This window comes from Papio anubis, chromosome 2 (genome assembly GCF_008728515.1).
Source record: "Papio anubis isolate 15944 chromosome 2, Panubis1.0, whole genome shotgun sequence".
Taxonomy (NCBI): domain Eukaryota; kingdom Metazoa; phylum Chordata; class Mammalia; order Primates; family Cercopithecidae; genus Papio; species Papio anubis.
Genome location: NC_044977.1, coordinates 28,137,063 through 28,152,465, shown reverse-complemented (window position 1 = coordinate 28,152,465; position 15,403 = coordinate 28,137,063). Strand labels below are relative to the sequence as shown.

The window sequence follows — 15,403 nt, the reverse complement described above, 5'->3', positions numbered from 1 at the left end:
CAGGAGAATTGCTTGAACCTAAGAGGCAGAGGTTGCACTGAGCCAAGATTGTACCATTGCACTCCAGCCTGGGCAACAAGAGTGAAACTCAAAAAAAAAATAACATTCTCAATTTAATAATATATTTAAAATATTAAATATAACAATATAACTTCTGTGTGCTTGTAGGCTCCACACCAGGTGGAAGTTGCCAAGGCTTGGGGCTTGCACCCTCTGAAGTCATGACTCAAGCTCTATGTTGGCCCCTTTCAGCCATGACTGGAGCAGCTGGGACGCAGGGCACCAAGTCCCTAGGCGGCACACAGCACGGGGATCCTGGGCCCAGCCCATGAAACCAACTTTTCCTCCTAGGCTTCTAGGCCTGTGATGGGAGGGTCTGTAGCGAAGACCACTGACATGGCCTGGAGACATTTTCCCAGTTGTCTTGGGGATTAACATTTGGTTCCTTGTTACTTATGCAAATTTCTGCAGCTGGCTTGAATTTTTTCTCAGAAAATGGGATTTTTTTTTTTTCTATCACATTGTCAGGCTTCACATTTTCCAAACTTTTATGTTCTGCTTTCCTTATAAAACTGAATGCAGGCGGGGTGCGGTGGCTCACACCTATAATCCTAGCACTCTGGGAGGCCGAGGCGGGCAGATTGCCTGAGCTCAGGAGTTAGAGAACAGCCTGGGCAACACAGTGAAACCCTTCATCTACTAAAAGACAAAAAATTAGCTGGGCATGGTGGCATGAGCCTGTAGTCCCAGCTACTCGGGAGGCTGAGGCAGGAGAATTGCTTAAACCTGGGAGGTGGAGGTTGCAGTGAGCCAAGATTGTGCCACTGCAATCCAGCCTGGGTGACAGAGCGAGACTCAGTCTCAAAAACAAACAAACAAACAAAACACCAAAAAAACTAAAACTGAATGCATTTAACAGCACCCAAGTCACCTCTTGAATGCTTTGCTGCTTAGAAATTCCTTCTGTCAGATACCCTAAATCATCTCTCTCAAATTTAAAGTTACACAAATCTCTAGGGCAGAGGCAAAATGCCACCAGTCTCTTTGCTAAAACATAACAAGAACCACTTTTGCTCTGGTTCTCAGCAAGTTCCTCATCTCCATCTGAGACTGCCTCAGCTACGATTTCATTGTCCATTTCATTATCAGCATTTTGGTTGAAGCTATTCAACAAGTCTCTAGGGAGTTCCAAACTTTCCCCCATTTTTCTTTCTTCTTCTGAGCCCTCCAAACTGTTCCAACCTCTGCCTGTTACCCAGTTCCAAAGTCGCTTCCACATTTTCGGGTATCTTTTCATCCATGCCCCACCTACTGGTACCAATTTACTGTATTAGTCCATTTTCACACTGCTGATACAGAGTTACCCGAGACTGGGTGATTTATACAGGAAAAAGGGTTTAACAGACTTACAGTTCCACATGGCTGGGGAGGTCTCACAATCATGGTGGAAGGCAAGGAGGAGCAAGGCACATCTAAAATGGATGGTGCAGGCAAAAAGAGAGAACTTGTACGGGAGAACTCCTCTTTATAACACCATTAGATCTTGTGAGACTTATTCACTACCACAAGAACAGCACGGGAAAGACTTGCCCCCATGATTCAGTTACCTCCCACTGGATCCCCCCTACAATATGTGGAAATTCAAGGTGAGATTCAGGTGTGGACATAGACAAACCATATCAGGTATAGCCAAGAAAACTTCAGATGTAGGCATAATCATTGAAGTTTTAAAATGAGAATGAATTATTGTATTATATCTATAATTAAAAGAGTATTTAAACAAAAAGGTATTTTTACTTTTGGTTAAAGCCTGGCTGTGTTTTTTATTGATTTATAATAATTGTACATGTTTTTGGAGTGCATGTGCTATTTTGATACCTGTATACAATGTACAATGAGTAAATCAGAGTAATTGGGATATCCATCACCTCAAACATCTATCTTTTCTTTGTGTTAGGAATATTACAATTCTAACTACTTTAAACAAAATGTTATTAATCTGAACAATTGTATTTGATATCTTCTTCTAAACAGAAAAGAATTAGAAAACAGTCAGATGAATTCAAAAGTGGAGAATGAGAAAGGCCTGGTAGCTCAGCTTCAGAAGATGGTTAAAGAGCTTCAGGTAATCAATTATCAAATATGCCTGTGTACTTACATTTAGATCCATGGGTGATGACTCATGGGTCAATGACAAATTCTCTGCCAAGGTATTCATATCCTTAGCCAATCACAGGCAGAGGCAGAAAAGAACAGTGGTTAAGAAGGGAAATTGTGGCATTCCACAGATGGATTTAAGCTTAAATTTCCTTGTAAGAATAATAAAAATGAATAGCTAATTTGTTGAATCCTTGCTGTGAACCAGGCATTGTGCTAAAATCCAAAACTTGTTTTTTTTTCACTCATGAATCCTTCTGGCAACCATTGAGCTCATATTATTAAATGCAACAATATATTTAAGTAGTAAGCACAGTGCCTGACCCATGGTATGCATTCAGTGTTAGCAATTTAATTTTTATGATGATTATTCTTTGTGATTAGAAGGCGATTGAAAATCAATAAGTTATATAGGTACTTGTGGCCTCAAAACATTATTTGATAATGGATAGCTATTTATAAGTTTTAGACCATGTGAGTTTTATAGCATATGACCATGCTATAAAGTAATTTTACACACAGATGCACACACATACATTTAGATGGATAATTTCCCTTTGAAGCTAAATAAATATCTTAGTAATATAACCATGACTCAAAATAATTTTGGAACCTCTTTCTGATATTTATCTTCTGAGATATTTTGAGCCAAATAAGAAAACCAATCTCAATGTTTTGTAAACATATTTTAGTTTCAGACATGCTATTAATCTCCAAGTGGTTATCATATTCATCAGGCTTGTCTTCAAATGACTCTTGACTTTATCCAAAATAAAAAAAAAAATTTAAAAAACCCACAAACTTTTCAATATATCCAAAAGACAAATTTTTTTACCTTGATGACTCAAAAAGTTCTCTAAATATTATTTCTGACAAAACATTTCAGAAATATTTGGTTCAATGGTGGTATTATTTGGGATAAATATTTTCTTGGATCCCATGATAACCAGTTGGAAGAGGATCATGGTTACTTGAATGTGGAAATCATACTTTTTTTTTAAAGCACCTTTTCTGTCATACCTCATCTATAGAACTGATAGACTACTTATTTGATACAATCTAGAAATTAGTTTTTTCTAAGCCACAGTAGTCTTATTTAATGGAAAGGAAAACATATTCTAAAACAGTTTCTATCTTGTTTTCTCCCCATCCTAATCTATGCTTAATTACTTAAGGTGATGATAGTAACATCAATGGCTTCATTGTACTGTAATACAGTGATGTTATGTTATCATTATTTGTAGACCTATTTGACCTGTACTAAAAGGGCTTGGGGCTCTGAGAGTTGTTATCACTTCTTTTTCCAATAATCCTGCTTCTGATGATACCGTGTCTCTACTCACTTTAGTAGTCCACATTCCTTCACCAACTCTCCTTTGTTATTTCAAATATCTTCCTTGAAATCTCCCATAGACTAGAAAACCAAGTAACCAAGTTTTTTAGAATTGTGTGTAAAAATTAAATTGAGGCTGTTTCTTACAAGTAAATTGCTTGAACTTGAAGATGTTCATTTTATTGATCAGATTTCTGCCCAAGTCCTAGATAGGTGAGATCAGATAAACGAATTTCAGATGAGGAAGATTTTTGTGTATAAAATTTACCATTCCAATTTTTATGAATGCTCTTAAACACTTTTTTGTCACATGAAAGATATTTTCTTGTTTCTTTGGGAAGTGCTCTTTACTAAGCTTTCCCCTCCATGTATATAATTTAATGAGCTTGCCCATCATCAGGGGCTGAGCAATTTGGCAGAACTGCAAATTCTAATTCTGGTCTTGGTATTGAATTGGGGCAAATCACTTAACTTCTGTGTATTCTGTTTTCTTTAGTTATAAATTGGGAACCAAAAGGTTCATGTTAGCTTTGTGATAAAAAAAAAAATAGAGTAAAGCTCTTGCTACAAGTGCTTAGTAAAAATCAAAATTATTTCTTGCTACAGACTCAAATAAAGGATTTGAAAGAGAAACTAGAAGCTGAAAGGACCACTCGAGCCAAGATGGAAAAGGAGAGAGCTGACCTCACCCAAGACCTGGCTGACTTGAATGAGAGGCTGGAGGAGGTAGGAGGAGCCAGTTTGGCTCAGCTGGAAATAACTAAGAAACAGGAAACCAAATTCCAGAAGCTGCGCCGAGACATGGAAGAGGCCACGCTGCACTTTGAGGCAACTTCTGCATCTTTGAAGAAGAGACATGCAGACAGCCTGGCTGAGCTCGAGGGCCAGGTAGAAAATCTACAGCAGGTCAAGCAGAAACTGGAAAAAGACAAGAGTGACTTGCAGCTAGAAGTAGATGACCTCCTGACCCGTATTGAGCAGATGACAAGGGCTAAGGTAAATACTCCCATCCATCCTCGTGGGCTTTTGAACATGGAAGTAGGGAGAGGAAGAAATGGGAGGGGAGGGAAAAGAAAAATAAGCCAGCTTAGTGGCTCAGTGTATTTTCTAATGAAGAATATAGTTCTTCAGATGGAATAGATCAGGCCTGACCTTAGTGGTCATTGTTAAGGTCACACAGCCATCACCTGAATGTGACCTGACAGTGGCTTCTGGTTTTACCAGAATTCCAATCATGTTCCTTATGGACTTTTTTAGTGATGGCACAAGTAAGTGAGCTGGAAATCTGAGGCCATTATCTATGTCTCTCTTGAAAAATGGCTTTTGTTATGAGTGCTCCTCAGTGATGGCCTGGATACTCCTAGAGCCTATCTGAATGAATGGTGTACACAAACAGCTTTGCTGAGAGGAGGGAACTTTTTCTCCCTCATGTCCTCTGGCATCTTTTTAATCAGCCAGTACTATAAGAAAGGTTCATCACATGTTCTTTCTTTACTGAGCCCATTAGCCTATATGCTGCAAGCTGTCATGTCAAATGTTACTATGAGATCGTGGCTATCAGCGACCCTGTCTTCTGGTAGTTGAGAGGAGCTTTACCTTAGATTAAGCAGAGCAAATGACTAGTTGCTGCAACCTTCTCTCCTTGTAAACAGATTTTATAAAGTCTGGGAAAGACATGGCCTGACAATAAAGCTTGATCTCCATGGACTATGGCCAGAAAAATGTAGAATATCTTCAATGATATGGAGTGGTTTCTGAAATGTTTAATATTAATTCCTTTTAAATACCCTACTGAGTAGAAAGAAACAGTCTCTCTCTCTCTCTTCCTCTCTCCCTCTCTCTCTCTCTCTCTGTGTGTATGTGTGTGTGTGTCTTAGTCCATTCCTGCTGCTATAACAAAATACCACAGACTGGGTAATTTATAAATAATAGAAATTTATTTTTCACAGTTCTGGAGGCTGGAAAGTCCAGGATCAAGGTAGCAGCAGGTTTATTGTCTGGTGAGGTCTCTCTGCTTCTAAGATGGTGCCTCTTGCTACATCCTCACATTGCAGAAGAGCAAAAAGGGGAAAGGGACAGATGCTCCCTTGTACCAGTCCCATTGATGAAGGCTCCCATCCTCATAACTTCATCACCTCCTACAGGCCCCACCTAACACTATCACACTGGTGATTGTTTCAACATGTGAATTTTAGGGGACATATTCAGTACATAGCATTCTACCTCTGGCCCCCCAAATTTATGTCCTTCACATAAGCAAAATACATTGATTCTACCTCAGTAGGTTCCAAAGAGTTAAGTCATTTCAGCGTCAACTCAAAACTCTAAAGTCTCATCTAAATCATATAGGAGTGAAACTCAAGGCATGATTCATCTTGAGGCAAATTCCTCCTCCAGCTGTGAGCTTGTGAAATCAAACAAGTTATGTGTTTCCACAATAAAATAGTGGAACAGGCATAGCATAGACATTCCCATTCCTAAAAAAGAGAAATCAGAAAGAAAAAAGAGGTAACAAAGGGAAAAGCCCAACATAAAACAAAGCAAACAACATTAAATCTTGAAAGTTGGGAATAATCTTTTTTGACTCCATGTCTGACCTTCTGGACATACTGGGGTGGAGTTTGGGTCCCCAGGGCCCCACATAGCAGTGCCCCCCTGACAGGAGCTGTCAGGAATTGAAGTTGGGTGCTTGTGACTACTCCTAGGTTAGTGTTGCATGCTGGTGGCTCTATAAATCTGGGGTGTTTGGGGCAGCTCTGCCCTCACAGTTCTACCACTGCCATAGTGGGAGCTCTCTGTGGTGGCCCTGCTTCCATGGCAATTCTCTGTCTGAACCCCAAGCCTCTCCAAAATATCCTTTGAAATCTAAGTGGAGGAGCTATGCTTCCATATCTCCTGCAGAATTAGCACTGTATGGATGCTGCTATGGTTTACAGCATGTGCCTTCCAGAGTGGTGACCTGAGCTGAACCTGGGCCTGCCTGAGTGGCAGAGGCGTACTGCACTGGCATGTGGGGAGCAAAGACTTGAGGCAGCCCGGGGCAGCAAGCTCTGAGGTCTCACGGGAATCCTCTCTTGAAATCATGTTTCCATCAAGGCCCTGGCCTTCTGGGCCTATGTGGGTGGAACAGCCACAAAGGTCTCAGAAATGCCTTCAGGATCATTCTTCCATCGTCCTGATGAATAGCACCCATCTTCTTTCAACCCCCAGTAATTTCCATATCAAATGTTTGGTTGTCTACATCCTTAGTGTTTTGTTTTGTTTTGTTTCTGAAAATACTTTTTTATTCTTCACAATCTGACCAGGCTGAGAATTTTCTAAATCTTTAAATTCTGCTTCTCTTTGATTATACATTTCATCTTTATTTCTCTTTCTTCATATTTTGTTTTAAGCAATCAAGAGAAGCCAGGAAGTCCTGAACACTTTCTTTAAGGATTTCTTCCACCAAATATCCTAGTTTATCACTCTTAAATTCTGCCTTCCACAAGGGACTAGGGCATAGTTCAGCCAAGTTCTTTGGAACTTTGTAATAAGGATGGTCTGTCTTCCAGTTTCCAATAGGATATTCCCCATTTCCATTTAAGACCTCAGCAGAATTGCCTTTACTGGCCGTATTACTATCAGCATTGTAATCACAGCCATCCAACTAATCTCTAAGAAGATTAATTCTCTCTCTATAGCTCTCCTCTTCTTGTGACCCCTCATCAGAAGGATTCTTAATGTTCCATGCATGGGAATATAGGCTTTTTCTAGCAGTAGGTGTGTATCTCACTACCTCCTTACTCCTTTAATCCCTGCCATCTGTCTTTATTTCTCCTGAAGCTGGCACTTCCTCTGAACATCTCTGTCGCTGGCACCTGGTTTCTTTTTATAACTCAGGTTCTAAGCCTCAACCACTTCTTTCCTCCCTATTTGCTTTTCAGTCAATTATTGCAGCAGGTCAGTCTTTACCACCTCATAGTTTTCCATTCCCATTCCCATATAGGTCTCTCTACCTTTTAAGTATATTACTGCAGTGGTTTCCTAAATTATCATTTTTGCTTCTAGTCTTTCTTTTTTCAAATCATCCTATATTTATATGCCCAATTTAATATTTATAAAGTATTCAGAATATTTATAAAGCATGGATTTGTTGAATTATGTCCCTGCTTAAAAATGAACTCCAAACTTCTGCTTTCAAGGTACACTGTAACCTGTGATCAGAGTCAACTTGTCTTGCAAGTTATAGATCCCATTGCTTTGTTTCATGGACCTTCCATTTCAGCTTGCCTTTCACCAAATATTTATCTTTACACTGATGTGCCTTTTCCAAACTAATTATTCCCTTTGGAATGCTCAAGTTCAACCTCCTGCATTACAGACTTACCTGTTTTTGAGTTCCTATAGCACTTTTGGGGTCCCTCTTTATACTCATGCATTATCTAGTCTTTTAACTTTGCTGACACTGAAAGCAGAAAGTAGGTCTCACTTCCATGTTTACTACAGTGCTTTGTAGAGTCTGTGCACTCAATTACTAGCATCGACTTTTACATGTGCCTCTTGGAGCTCACAGATTCAGTGACTTGTCCAAGGTCACACAATTCTATGGAAGAGATGAATTTCAATTCCAAATCCTGTGTATGTCTGTTGGTGAGCATGTCCTATTGCTGCTTTAAATATTTGTTGGCATGATAAATTGTTTCTGTTAACACTCATAGGCATATACATTAGACTAAACTGTTCCTTGAATTGTTTACTTTATCATTTTCTGAATTATAATGGCGAGAATGTCAATGCTCAGTGGTACAGTGGGGACTGAAGCATTTTCAAAAGCATATTATGCTGACAGAGAGGCTCAGGGCGATTTAGAAGTTATAGGAAATCTCACAATTATCTTGATTATTTTGAATTCCCATTGGTCCCTGCATTTCTGGGAGGCAGCATTTTTATGCATCGTTTTAAGAATCAGCTATAAGATAAATGTGCCTTATTCTATTAACCTTCTCATCCCTGGTATCAAAACATACCGCTTATCCTTATGCTTAAATTAAAAATTCTTTTGAGGGTACAACTCCTTTGCATGCTGTATTCCCGTATAGGCCACTTTTAGATAAACAATCTAATTGTCTTTTTGCAGATCCTGTTTATGAAAATATTTTATACATGGAAACACTATACCATTGGTTAGCAGTGCCTATGTGGATACCTACCATGTGAAGCTATGCCTAAGGGCAAGTGCCTTTTCTATCTGTCCAAGTGGGCTGCCCACTCTACAGATACACACAGCCCGGCTGGCCTTCACCACATGGAGACCTCTCTTGCAAAACTGGGAAGTCTTTGGCTCCTTTTCTTACCATTTCCACACACCACTGACTAAGTTGTCTTGCAGACATCTGTGCGTTTTCACCCTAAGCAAACAGGTGCATAGCACAGCATATACAGGGCCATAAACAGATGCCATTTCTCACACCTGGATATGTTCCTCCTGGCTCAGTTAACAGGTCATTTACTATTGGAGACATCATAAGATAAAAATGGTTTTCGTAATCATCCCATTTTTATCCATTTTCCTCTGGAACCCAGGATTCATGACAAATTGGGCCACCTAGGACATCAATTCAATTAATCCTTAATATTTCCTTTATCACTACTTCATACAACAGATGCTTAGAAATCTAATATGTGACATTTTCTGTGTGTGTGTGTGCATCTGCACAGGCAGTTTCAGTTCGAATTCCAATTCTGACATTTAATAGCTGTGTGAATTTGGGCTAGTTATTTAGCCTCTCTGGTGCTCAGTTTTCTCATTTATAAAAAGAGACAATGTGAACCTTTGAGAGATATCGTGAGGAAAAAAATAAGCATGTCAACTTTGACTGTCAAAGTCATTTTCAGAAGTGAGAGCAAACAAATTCAACATATAATTAGAAACTGTGCAGACAACCTAAAAACTGTCACATTGATCACTACTATAGCTTTCTTCTAGTTAGGAGTGGAGAGTGGGGACAATTGAGCTTGCCTGGCATTTAACATTAATGCTCTAACCTATGTGAGGCTGATGGCATCGTTCGAGAAACTGGCCATTGAATCTCTGTTAAGTCTGTTTACACCAAGCCTGAGTGTGCTGTAGGACATTTGTGAACTGGAACTACATAACACCGCATTGGAGATATAAGAAGACATAATTCAGTAGTCTTTCAGAGAATAGCCATTAGTAATTGAGACAGCCAGGTGGGAGGGAGTCCCTGGAGAAACTCCAACTAGCCTGCCCACTGGAGTGGAGCCTCGGAAAGTTCACGCCATTTGCTGTGGGTTGGAGCCTGGCCCCTCCTCTTCCTGTGTGGAACCTGGGATTCAAGCTGTGAGTGGCAAGCGCTCAAGCAGGGACTCTGGCCTCGGGAAAGTCCCTACTTCCCTCTTTTCTTCCTTTTCACCCCAAAAAACCCTGTCTTACTCACCATTCAAATTGTCTATGAATCTGAATTTTTGTGGCCGGGGACAAAGAACCCCATCTTTAGCTGAACTAAGGAAAAGTCCTGCAACATAGCATGAAGGAAACAATCTTCAATGGAGCATAGGCTCCAGCTAGAGATGACCAAGGTTTTGGCTGGTACAAAAGTTTTCCTGAGGACTAAACCAGACATCACCTTTGAAACATTCCTGGTCCTTTGCCCATTGCTCTATCATAACAATTAGTTTAACATTGAAACTATTAGGCTCACCATCAGCTTTCACCATCTCACCAGACCTCACTGTTTTCTCAAAATTTCATTGGTATAATCTCTTCTTTGTCTCCCAATTCTTCCATTTCCATAGCATACAAAGGCCTCATGGGCTGCTGTATTAATTGAGATTTAAAACATAGAGCTCAGAAGAGAGCTGGGTATGTAACAGGCACCCAATAAATGTTAACTGCTCCCGCTATTGTCATTAATAGTGTCATCATCATCGCCAACAATGGGGCAGATGGAAGGCATTTGAAGATTGCCTATAATCCCAGCACTTTGGGAAGCTGAGGTGGGCGGATAACAAGGTCAGGAGTTCCAGACCAGCCTGGCCAAAATGGTGAAACCCCATCTCTACTAAAAATACAAAAATTAGCCAGGCACGGTGGCATGCGCCTGTAATCCCACCTACTCAGGGGGCTGAGGCAGGAGAATCGCTTGAACCCAGGAGGTGGAGGTTACAGTGAGCTGAGATTGTGCCATTGCACTCCAGCGTGGGTGACAGAGTGAGACTCTGTCTCAAAAAAAAAAAAAAATTATAAAAAGATAACTTATACATGAGTTTCATTAAAACAGCTATGTAAAATCTGTGGAACCATGGAAGTCCACCACCAATGTAATTTTACTGTTTCTGACCATATAAATAATAAGAATGCAAACTACAGTTAATTTGTATGTAAAGGGGATACCTCATCTTGCATTTGGCAGCTCTTAGTCCTGTTTGAGGATCTTGGGTCTCAAAACCGCTAGCATGAGTTCTCAGAGTGTGGCAAGAGTCTGGCGATTAGATTGGTTACTTAAATCGGGTGAAAGTGCAAAGGCCAATATCATATCTTTTTCTCCAGGCACGAAAAGCCAATTCTGAGAAGTTGGGTTTGGGGATTGAAGTGTTAACCCTGTTAGGGTTTGGGGATTGGAGATGACCCTGTTAGGGTCATCTTGAGATTGTAGCCATAGTGATCAGGAGGGTACAGTTGCTTTGGCAGCTCACATTTGATTATTAGGCTGTTGTGGCTCAGATCCTCCACTTTCTTCTATCCTGCTTGGGCAGCCTTCTAGATTTTCTTCCTCCTCCTTCCCTCTCTTATCTCTCTTCCTTCCCCTTCCTCTGCCCCTCCGCCCTTGCATATTGCTCTCATATGTGCCAGGCACTATTCTAGACAACAGGGTGTATATCTTTAAACTGGATCTCTACCCTCATGAAAGTTATATTCTAGTGGAAAAGACACTTAAATATATACTGTCAGAAAAGGATCACGTACCTCATTAGTGTTTGACATGTTTCCTTCTCCAGAAAAGTAAATAATTCTAGAAAGAATCCTAATACCCAGGAAGTTGAGTGTCTCCCGTGACACCTGTACTCTGCAAAGTTTAGGCTTCTTGGGGTCCAGACTCTAGAGTTGGTTGTACTTGCCAAAATCAGAAGACGTGATCTCCCAATGCTGGCTGAGCTTTTTACTACAGAAGAGGGTGTGCAGATCCCCGGAGCCACTCTTCCCCTCCTCCTCTGTGCAGCTGATTCAGAGTATCCTCTGTGAGCCCTGACCAGCCCTTCTTTCTCAACTCACAGGCAAATGCGGAGAAACTCTGTACTCTATATGAAGAGCGCTTGAATGAAGCAAATGCAAAGCTAGATAAGGTGACTCAGCTGGCAAATGACCTGGCAGCACAAAAGACAGAGCTGTGGAGTGAGAGTGGTAAGTAAGTATGTTGCTTGACTCACAGGCAATTCTCAATCCCAGCAGACTCATGGAGGCGCAACTGAGATAATGAACTACCCACTGAGGTTGGGTGGGCATCTGAAGATCCTAGGGGAGGAATGCAGCCTCTGAGACAGCTTTGCCACACACATGCCTCTTGTCTAGGAAGTGTTATCTCTGTGCCACTTGGGAACCCCTGCCTAGTTCCCTTCCAAGAAGTAGAAAGTCATAATAATATGCCATCAGCAGAAGCAACTCTCCAGATCAAAGGATGGGAGGGGCAAACCACAGTCTACTAGTCATGACATTTTTACAATTTCTAACTCATTGAATATTTAAATTTAAAAAAAAAATTTTAATGTTTGGATAATGAAATTTTAAATGTTTGGATAATGAATTTTAAATGTTTGGATAACTGTTTTTACTGAGTGTAAAGACACATGTGGGCCTGCATGATTGGACCTCGTTCTCGCTGACCTCTTTTCCTACTTGCGCCTTCTCTCATTCTGCATTGGCCACATCCACCTCTATACTATGCTTTGTACACCCCAGGCATACTCCACCTTGGAGTCTTGCCCTAGCTGTTTCCTCTGCCTGGAACACCTTATTAATTCTGGAAAGACTCGGGGATAAGGGTTAATCAAGTAGAGATCTGGGGCAAGTCAGGATACAGGCTCTGTTGAGAAGGTGACATTTGAATACTGTCGACTCATTTCCTCAAGTGCTTCTCTTTTCATAGTATTTATTAAGTTCAAACAAACTACATATTTGACACAATAAATATCTTTGTCTCCATCTGTCAGAATATAAGCTCCATGAGATCAAGGGTCTTTGTTCATTGATGTATGTCAATCATCTAGAACACTGCCTGGCACTTATTGATCCTCCATAAACATCTAATAAATAAAAGTAAAAAAAAAGTCCCATACTTTATTCATTACTATCAACCACTATGGATATTTTTTTTCTGTTTTTCCAATCTATTACATTGTAACAATCTATTGGGGGTTTTTCTTTTTCAATTTATCATAAGCTTTTGTATTTTGCATACTCAGTCATTTGTAATGACTGCTTCTAGTTCATTGAGATTGACTATACCTAACCTTGCCTGCAACTTGACTTGCCTCTCTGCTATGAACAGCATGTGGCTAGATGTTTATCTATAACTAAAATCAGTTTTAGTAATATATTCTGAGAGATAGAATTCCTAGGTCAATGAAAATAAACAATGTATTCTTGATGCTCAAGCGGCATACACTTTTAAAAAGAGAATGAACACATTTGGGCTATATATAACACAGTTCCTCCAGTAGACACCTCTATTTCCAGATGCCAAATCTAGGGTCAGGGCTAAATTAAAATTAGTTGATAAAACTAAAAACCTGGAAATCTAGAAGAAGAAAGTATTTTTGGTTCTATTAAGCACACTGAATAGGACTCTTCTTATACTGACCACAGGGTATGTGAAACCTGGCCTTGCTACCAAGCCCCCAGTTTGATCTGTGCTATGTAGGATTTAGTTGGTATGCAGACTCCACAGTCCAGACACAAAACTGGAGAATACTTGGTTGTCTGGCCCTAAAGGAAGTGCTGTGTAAAATCTGTTTTGATAGACATTGGCTGTCTCCCCCTAGTTATTGGCATTAATTTTCTACTCACTTTTTTGACGAGGAAATGAGTGGGTAGTGAGTAAAATGAAAGTGGGTCTGAGATGATAATTCTGCTTAGGCTGCAGGAGTTTTTTCTTCCTTTTTTTAACTTTACTTTTTGGTTGGCTTTTGTGTAAGTTAAATTCAAAGTACAAATTTATCCAAGCTTATCCTCCCCTCACTGGGTCCATACTCCAGATTGTTTGTTTTTGTTTTTTGTTCTTTTGTTGTTTTTGTTGGTGGTTACCTCCAAAGTTTCTTTCTCATGCCCTGTCCTGTCAGCTTTCTCTGCTTTCAGAGGAAACAAATAGTAAATGTGATCAATTAAGCCACAGTAACTGGCTACTGGCTCTGTAATATACATGATATATTAGTCTCAACAAGCTAGTGCATTTATATTTCTTCAGAATCTTTTTAAATAAGATGTTTTTGGACCAGCATAGTGGCTCACACCTATAATCCCAGAATTTTGGGAGGCCTAGGTAGGCGGATCACTTGAGGCACAGAGTTTGAGACCAGCTTGGCCAACATGGCAAAACTCTGTCTCTACCAAAAAAATACAAAAATTAGCTAGGCGTGGTGGTGGTCACCTGTAGTCCCAGCTATTTGGGAGGCTGAGGCAGGAGAATCACTTGAACCTGGGAGGCAGAGGCTGTAGGTAACCATTGTACTCCAGCCTGGGCAACAGAGTGAGACTCTGTCTCAAAAAACAAAACACCAACAGCAACAACAACAACAACACGGGAGGCTGAGGCAGGAGAATCACTTGAACCTGGAAAGTGGAGGTTGAGGTGAGCCGAGATTGCACGAGTACACTCCAGCCTGGGCAACAAGAGTAAAACTCTGTCAAAAAAAAAAAAAAAAAAAAAAGCCACAGACATTTTCATCCAAATACTCTTAAAGTTTGTTTCACTCCCAAGTGATTCTCAAGAGCCTGTAGGGGGTCTATGAGGTTGAAGCTATTTTAGTATAATACTAAGATACTATTTGCGACTTAAATTCTTTTGCCATTTGTACTGATGGTGCAAAAGCAACAATGATTAAAATTGCTGGAGCCTGATCATAAGTTAAGGTAGTAGCACTAAAACATACTAGTAAAAATTGTATTCCCTAATATGTACTCACAGGTTTTTTAAAAGTCAGTTTCACTTAAGGACGTCCTTAAAGAAGGAGGAGAAATGAATTTTTTACATCTCAACTCTTGAGTATATATCTTTTTACTATTCTGTGTGACAAAACAAGAAGTATGCATGAAGAACTCCTGTTTCATACTGGAGTAAGATGTATGATTAAGCTCTGAGCTGAGCTAGCAGTTTTTTCAGGGAGTATCACTTTTACTTGAAAGAATGACTGACAAGCAAACTAGGCTTATTTAGACTCACATGTTTAGCACATGATTTCTCAAAAATGAACAAAGGAAACCTGTCACTGCAGGGAAAACAACTGACAATGTTTCTTGCCAATAACAAAATAGGAGCTTTTAGGTAAAAATTATATTTTAGAAAACGTATATGCCATCATTAGGCTGATGGCTGTCAATTCTTGGACTTTTCTGATGAGCTCAGCAGTGATGTTAACAAATATGATTTTAAAAATATTGTATGTGATATTATGATTTATAATAAGATATATACATGTACATATAGGTGTGTATATATGTGTGTGTATGTGCATATTTATATGTATGTGTATATATATATATACACATATATACTTGTACGTGTGTATGTGTGTATCTGACACTGTCTCTAGGAAGATAGTGTCAGAATTGAGTTAAATTGTAGAGGACCTTTGTAGGTTGAATCCACAAATAGAACTTACAGATATGGAAGGCCCGACTATAATTAATAGGATAAGTTA

At 39.8% G+C, this 15,403-nt stretch overlaps 1 protein-coding gene across 1 annotated transcript in view; it reads left to right on the top strand.

The window, feature by feature from the left end:
• The window catches only part of MYH15 (myosin heavy chain 15), a gene marked incomplete at its 5' end in the record, with an annotated part of 128,320 nt that overhangs the window by 76,562 nt on the left and 36,355 nt on the right, over positions 1-15,403 (top strand). The window contains 3 exons of the mRNA XM_031661601.1: positions 2,035-2,125; positions 4,097-4,486; positions 11,765-11,891. Coding sequence (XP_031517461.1) covers positions 2,035-2,125; positions 4,097-4,486; positions 11,765-11,891 — 608 coding nt within the window. The remainder of the gene's footprint in view (positions 1-2,034; positions 2,126-4,096; positions 4,487-11,764; positions 11,892-15,403) is intronic.